The sequence below is a fragment of the Varroa destructor genome, unplaced genomic scaffold, assembly GCF_002443255.2.
Source record: "Varroa destructor unplaced genomic scaffold, Vdes_3.0 BEIS01000003.1, whole genome shotgun sequence".
Taxonomy (NCBI): Eukaryota; Metazoa; Arthropoda; class Arachnida; order Mesostigmata; family Varroidae; genus Varroa; species Varroa destructor.
The window spans coordinates 19,554,998-19,563,368 of NW_019211456.1; the positions used below are offsets into that span (position 1 = coordinate 19,554,998).

Below are 8,371 nucleotides of genomic sequence, written 5' to 3' on the forward strand. Positions count from 1 at the left end.
ACAATCTCTGCTCTGATCAGACTGTTCTCAGACAATTGTTTTTGTGATTGTAGAGGCAAACGCGCCATATTCGTCTAACGCTGCCTAACCGTCGTCGGTGGCGGATGTGCTGGGAAAATTATGTACGTATACGATTTATTTTAGCTTTCGTCTATCCACTGATCGTCTCCTGATACACCGCCCAAATAGCACATGTAGGCGCCCTATTTCTTGACACCTAAGCTTGCTGTTAGCCTTTTCACAGGGATCATCTGTTCGCACATCTGACCATTATATCATTTCCATTCTCTGCCTAACTCACCAAACAAACTGAAACTTATCAGGGTAGTGCGTATGTCCCAAATGGCGATTCAGTAAAAAAAGTCGGCCTCGAAGAATGTAACACTCTCCAGACGGCCGCAAGGGATAGAAAATGCTTTTTGTCCCGTATCAGCCGGACTGTGTAGCATTCATTCTATGGTAGTAAGGTAAGTGTAACGAAACTGTTAGTTATTGAAAAAAAAATCAATCAAAATCGAAAGCGAACAGCCTCGGCGTCTTGTTCATCAACACCCATCAATGGCACGCTTCGCATCCATCTTCTCTGACTCAGCAATTCTAAACTCACATTAATAGCAATCATCTTTGATTTTATATATAGATATTCTTTCTTCCGAGTATTATTTTCTCTTCTACTTATCCAAGTAGCTTACTGCGACAGCAATTGTGTTCCTAAAGTCAACGCTTTACTTATAGCTGGTCCTCCTAGCATTGATTCTAGCTGAGATCCCCTATCCACTGGGATGCTACTATAGTGTCTGTTTTGAGAAAATGAATAAAAAAAATATTGTACAATTCGCTACGGTGCTCTACCATACTTTGGCCACATGCCAAGTGGGCGTTTCTGCTGTATAGTTGTCCAGGGACGGAAATGGGTGGGTGAGGGGGGATCTTTTGGTGGTCGTAATGGAGTGTATCTTAGAGAGAACTATGGCCATGACTGAAAATCGACCGTTTACCATTCTGATATCCAGCGTGATCACGGGCGTACGCCATCAACGACCGTGATAGCCCTCTAGCATATGGAGAATGGCCTCCCGCAGCAGCAGAAATAGCGAAGATCATATGCAACCCGCTAACGATCGTTAACAACAGCAACAACGGCAGCGCCACAAAAAAATTACAACAAAGTCTCCCTTTGGTCGTCTACGTCAAAAACCGCTATTTGCTTGCTTCTCGCCACAACAACGACTTCAGCCGCAAGAACATAAGGGCAACAACGTTGAAACCCGCACCGCAGTTCAGACACTCACTACAGAATGGATCAGCATCTCGTGGAAGCAATAACTTCATTCGTCAACTTACGCTGACCGAAGTAATAAATTGCGCTACACGTGTACGCCAGATATAGATGCCGTATATTCTAACCGTCGCCGTAGCATAGCTAAAGTCTTCTTTTGCGTCCACCTAGCATCCAATTATCCATCGAACATACAGTAAGGATAATAAGGGGGTGTAAAAGAAAACGACTAAGTTTCCTCATGCAGTAACTTCTCGTCCAAGCAGAAATCAAGAAATTCTGAAACTAACCGATACTCACACGACCGGGAGCCTAAACAGCGAAAAAGGCAGGGCAAGGATTACGATGTGTGTCATGAAGATCTGAGCACTGGCGGCAACTATGCAGGGACACGACTCTGGCAGCGTTCGATCTCTCCGAGGCACCTGCAGTACGCCGCGTTCGCGACATCACAACCTAAGAAGGTCGTCACGGAACAAGCAGGCAAATAAACAGAACGCAGTACTTCAGGCGAGTGGGCGATTTTTCAGCATCCTTTTACCCTCATTACAGGATATATTACATGTTTACACTGTGTTAGCGTTAGAACTTTGAAATATGATGTAATCTTCATAGAAAATTCATTTGCTGATAGCTAAGACTGCTGTCAGTCCAGGAGTCAGGATGGTAGTTCACAGATGCGCGAATAATAGCCATGTATGAGCAGCTCGTATTGCTAGCATTATCGTTATTGCTATTATTAATATTATCCTTACTATTATTATTATTATTAGATGCTTCTTACAGCAGTGAGTCGAGCTGTCATAAGTACAAACGGTGCGACGAGTAGAGGAGTGCCGCTTAACTGCAGCTGAAGAGAACTCATGTCAAAAATAACGTTTACATGAGCCTGTCACGAATTTATAAGAAAATACATAGAATAACGACGTGAAGCAGCACTTCGGCAAGCCACAGTGTCTATTCTAGTCATATGTCTATTGCCATATGTCTATTCTAGTCATACGTTCATATATATACATATATGTGTCTACTATAGACGAATGTAAGAGCTTAATAATGCTCGTAGCTTCGCCTAGTTACCACCCAAAAACACCTGTGCTCATTTGAAAAAGGTTTATTGATTTTTTTTTTGCTCCGATATATTCATTAGGTGGCAACATATAATGAAGATAGTCGATTGTCTGATGTCGATGGTATGAAGAAGTGTGACCATGCTACCCTTTGATCTAGCATCTATTGTATTGGTCTCGTTAAGACATCACTCTGCGGGTAATAGCAATCTTTAAAAAAAATTACTTATTTCACAGCCGGACTATATAAACAAAACCGTCTATTTCTCATAAATATTATAAAAATCACTACGAAATAATTCTAACTACGTAATTAAATCCATATAATAAAAAAAAATATAAAAATAGAAACATTTCATAATATATACAGTATATGCTCACATAACTGACACGCGAATACGTGACTACTCGGAAAGTTATATACGCAGATAAAGTCACCATACAGAAGGCAAACTTGTACGACTGTTTGCGGCCAAGAGCTAAACACAGGTGCTTGCTTACGCACGATATCTTCTTGAGCAATGAATAAGAAACTAATAAGGAAAAAAGCAATATAGGACAAATATGATTATAGATAATATAAATAGTTAGCATCATAGATAACAACAGTCAATGATTACGTCAGGGGTATGCCAGCCATACAACACTAGGCGTATGTTGTGATAGGGACAAGTACGACACTCCTCTAGAATCCATCAATGCGAGGAAAGCCAAGAGATCAAAACGTTCTCTTCCTGCTATCGAGTGGCGACGCCGTCTGTACAAAAACTGAGCACACAGTGACACGCGATAGGATACATTACGTCTAGAACGTTACGATTTAGCGTACGTTAAACTAGCAAACATGAGTCAAACAGAAACAATGGCACGACAGGCACAGACGTTAATAGAACAGCCCCATTTTATTTATAGGTGCTTATGTGACCCTGTATTCGAACAGATAACGTTTCTTGTTCAAATTATACACGAATCACTATTCTGTGAAGTAGCCAGGCCCATTTCGAAAACCTATCGCCTCGTTCCATATCTAGCATTTCCTTTTTGCTACACTAAATCGCTTACATTAGGACTTACGAGATAGTCCCTTCGACCGTATCGTCTGCTCGTTTCCTATCCATCTGTTTACCGACCAATCCCAAAACCTGCCACCAATCAGGTTTCCTCATAACATGCAATAAATATAGCATTGACTAGACAGTGTCATCATAGAGTGCAAGACCCATCCCAATGCAGCATGTTTGATTTGCATATAATTAATCTTATTATCTCAGTTTCCTAAACTCTTAGGTAGAAATAGTCTGCTACTATAACATGTGTAGCATCGAATAGTGATCGAACAATAACAATGGTATTATTATGCTAATTGCGGTAAATATCATCATGATATAATCTGACCGAAAATCTGTTTTACGTAGATAATAACATATACTCATTTTAGGTTATAAATCCTTAATTGTCGTCTAGACCTACTCCAAGACTATTCATGTAACACATACCTATTTGAGCCTATTTATCTATCATGCATATAAGAATAATGACAAGAGGGAAGAATACGTGCACGAAATACATCGAGATGTATCCATTGTTAGAGATGATGCGTACATTCTGATTTGATATAACCACAATAATGTTAGTAATAATACCATATCTAGTAATTCTAGTGAGAAAGTATCCGTGCGTGTAGATTATGTAGCATGGTAAGCCACGTTCAGCTATGATCGCTTTGAGGGCAGGACACTGATGAACTAGCTTTCCAACTGCAGCACTCCGATCCTTACTGAATATCTTTATGAGCCGTATGCCGGCCTTAGCTGTAAGGTAATGACGTACAACCGTATGTTTAAGGCGATTAAGAAGGAGGCCCGAAAATAATATGTAACTCTTGAAAGGCAGCTTTCTAATAGTTTCTTTGATGGAAGGGGAATAATGCTGCGAGATTATGGCATTAGCGAGCTGAGTACGGATAGACATAACTAAAACAATACCAGAGGTTAAAATAGTTATAAAATCTATGGATTAGAATTTATCAGAACCCACTACTAGTTCAATATGGACAACAGAAACAGTAGCAGCAGCAAGAAGCGGGCGACAATTAGCGGCTATAGAAGAACCAAGACATTTGACAGTATGTCATACTTGCAGGACGCTTGATGAGTGTGAAACGGTTGTAACGTGTTGCTCTGTTTGCCCAATATAAACATAAGATTCCCGACATAGGTAACGCGTGTTCTCTCAAACAGAAGTGTAATATTATTATCATTTTCTCTTACGAAACAAATTTACCCTCTGATCTCTACGTAGCTACGTAAATAATTGGGTAGCGAGTTACCTATGTTGACGTCTGCCTATTATAGGTAGTTGTGTCGGGTTCATAACCTACGGAAATTTTTGCGAGACTGTGGAAATATTGTCAATCCTTTAAAGAAGATAAGCGGTCTAGAATTAAACACATCTAATTCATGACGACGGTGCGTTAGGTATGAAACCCGGCAGAACAGAAAACCTAAGGCAGAAAATTACATATATACAAGAATGAAAGAAACGATTTCATATAAGCGAACGATTGGGAGCGGGCGAGAGTGTAGTTCCGATCGGAAGAAGTGTGCGTGATTTGAAAGAGCGTACGTTCGATAGGCAGAGAACACGAGTGAACGCCTTAAGCTTGAGTACGTCTATTTGCTGGCATCGTGTAGGGTGCCGGCGCCTATCGTCGCCATCAATAGACCTTTGAACATGCCATAGAGCTACAGATTCAGCGTATCGCACGGCGTTTGAATCGGCTTAATGTCGCACGCAAAAGAACTAGAGGCGATAGAGCTGGCAACAAACGACCTGCGTTGTCTTTACCGCTCAGCCTGACACTGCATTATCTTTCGTCGCATATATATATATCTAGCGAGAATGGCAAGAAAAAAAAGCAAAAAAAAAAAACAACTATAGTAGATGGCGGAGAAAGTTAATCAATAATATGACGATTACCTAAAAACGCAACCTGAGATAGAACTTGAATGGTTAGAAAAAGAACAACACAATATAATAATGAAGATTATTATAATAATATTATTAATGCTAGTAATAAGAACTATTTTGACAAATGTTATTATAGAAAATATACGCAGCCGACGAAATTAACCCAAAGCAAAGAAATACATAAGTAGTTGTTCGACTGAGCAGCAGAAGGAGGCACAGCTAAATAGGATCATGGACCTGACTAATATCAATAAACATCAACATTACGCTATTTTGCCTTTACACAAAATCTAACATGGAATGTTTTTTTTTTCCACCTAAGTGGTCTTTTGTCCTTTGAACGCACGACTATCTGTCCTCGTAGTGCTTAGCATATATTTTCCGTAAAGGCTGGAACCTTGCAGATACCACGGATGCGATGACCTGTGTGTGTGCAAAAATGATTTGTGTGTGTTTCAAATTGGTCTGAAAGTAACTGGTGCTATCGTGACGACTATTGGTAGTATGCGGACGGTAACAATTGATTCGTCTTGTGAATGTTATTATGTAATATTTGATAAGAACAATAAATCGCTTGTCGGAAATCCATCAGTCGTAGAGTACGACTCACGCCCTCATTCGCCTGATTCTATGATCATTGTACGGATACCTGTTACAGAGCCATTGTCGTGCTTTAATCTACGCTTGCTTAGAGCTAGTAGAGATACTTTCAGATGTTTCAGAAATAATCAAGAGGCATCCTAAAATGCACTGTGGAAAGTATAAAAAGGAATTGTTTAAAAAAAAAAACAAACATTTAGAAGTATAATGAGCTCTTGAGTAGACATCCTCAAATAAACGCTTTAGAAAACCTAGACTACTACTTTTAAATACTTTTAGTGATCATCAGTAAATTTAGAAAAAAAAATTGAATTATGGATTAACAACAATTACGGATAGTTGTTTGGAAGAAACATCCTTTCATTGCTAATAAATCCTCTTCTATTTTGAATAAACGTAAATGAATGATTTACTATATTTGTTAATGCCGTAGACAGTATGCGTTGCTGAGGGCAAATGTAGAGGTGCTGCTTTGTGAGTGTAGTTAGTAGTATGATGTACGGAATAATCCTCGGACCTCAACAAATTTGATTTTAACTAAACGTTATCGTCGTTGAATTTGCGAAAACTCGCGCTGATTTTTTTGGAATGATAATTATGATCTGAGATAATCCTCTACCTTTTGATTATTTGCTGTATTAATAATTTTGTAGTTGGTTGTAGCGTTCGTAGTCTAATAGATTTTGTAGCAGTAGATGTAGATTACTTGTGCAAAGAAAAATTCATATCGTCGCTTGATTGGACAACTTTTCCGTCTGCTCATCCGAATACATCGCCTCTCGTCATCGTTTGACCCCACGACCCCCGTCGTTGTTGAACTATTCAGGTCGCAGGGCTCGTAAGGCCTAGTGGATGATTGACCAGTAGCCAAGGAACGAAGGAGAATCAACCCTGAATCGGGGTCGTTAAAAAGATGTTTGTGCCGTTGGGTTTTACCGCCGCAGGGCAACTTGTGAGCCGTTTGTACATGCTGGACGTTCCATTCCTGCAGTGACGTGGCGGAGGCGGTTAAGCGGCCTGATTGAGTTGAATGGCCTGGCAGTGTGCAAGATAAAGTTGTTCATGTTCCACTCATCTATCCATGCACCCTAGAAACGCTAGCGCTAACGTGCTTGTAATAATATTAATATAAATATATGTATATACGCATAAAATCCATTTGCTGTTTATCGACAGATTTTCGCACCCGAAATTACGAACGATGACGTACTTTTACGATATGTGCATTTCCACCTTTTCACTGACTATTAATTGCCGTGGATTGGCAACCGGTGACAACAGAATAGATTTGAAATATCTACCTATCTGTCCTATTTGTCCTTTGACCACTGACACACCTGCTATCGCTCCATTGATGATAATGATGATGTTCATAGAACTGAATGGATAATTCTTTGCTAATATACATATGAAACTTCTCAAGTAATAACCGGCCTCCTTGACCTGCCCCGACGCGTCTATCACCGCTAATCACCACTGTACCACATACCTATTATTACTCACTTTTACGATGAAAGGTTTAGCCAGATAGACCCTGCTGTTCCATACTTTATGATACGATGACTGTATAACTATACTTTATTGCGTGAAGTTGCCTCCTTTCTATTCACCACAATGGAACTAGTTGACCGCTATAGAAAGCACAGTATGGATTTGATCATCCATCAGGCCGTTTCTTCACCACTCCTCTACTCTTGTCTACGTGACCATCAAATCGTCACTGGCATCTATACTAGCTCTCAATGCTAACAACTAGTCATTGTTTGTATACTTAAAGGTACATAGAGACCTAATAGCCGGTACTAGCATTCGCTCATAATAGGCAAGATTAGTTAATAGCGTAATTCAGCTGTTAATAGTGTCTTCTGCTATGCACAGCAGATTCATATAGCACGGTCATGTTGTAAGTCAATCCGTCCTCCAGATAGCTTTGGCTTAACTAGAGTGTTTTTAGTTTGATAGATTCGGATGTGCCACACAGGATATGAATAACCGGTGACCACAATCTATCGATGAAGATATTGGACATATTTGCCCCTGCCTAACAAAAAACCATTGGAAATTTGTCTACATATAAATTATCTAAAACGTAATACTCTTATTTTATTACCTGGCATTGCCTCACACTATAGCCGCACCCAATGGCCCTCGGGAGCCTGCACAGAAGCGGCTACCCAGTTCACCCTATGTTACCACTGCGCCGTCCCCCTAATACTAATAACAATATACACAAAGCAAACATTGGAGGTATTCGAGTTTCTACTCGAGTAGCCGAATTTCTTTTGATATCTTATGCTCAGCCCACTGCTTATCCTAGCCAATACAATCACTCTTTCAGTCGCTGCACTTAATTCTTTCCTGGTTTGTTCCTTTCCTTGTTGTTCCTCCATCTTTCACGTACCCCTAGAGCAACCGATGACAACGTATCTAACAATAATTCTATATATATATA

At 39.9% G+C, this 8,371-nt stretch overlaps 1 protein-coding gene across 5 annotated transcripts in view; it reads left to right on the forward strand.

Annotated features, from left to right (window-relative positions):
* The window catches only part of Shal (Potassium voltage-gated channel protein Shal), a 261,664-nt gene that overhangs the window by 238,815 nt on the left and 14,478 nt on the right, over nt 1-8,371 (forward strand). The window contains exons 5-6 of one of the 5 annotated variants that reach the window (XM_086983269.1): nt 54-122; nt 1,014-5,613. The exons of 3 other annotated variants lie outside the window; for them this stretch is intronic. In XM_086983269.1, the coding sequence (XP_086839395.1) occupies nt 54-122; nt 1,014-1,058 (114 nt within the window). In that variant the 3' untranslated portion in view covers nt 1,059-5,613. Of the gene's footprint in view, nt 1-53; nt 5,614-8,371 lie in introns of those variants that run through there. One more of the 5 variants, XM_086983268.1, reaches the window with a different exon arrangement.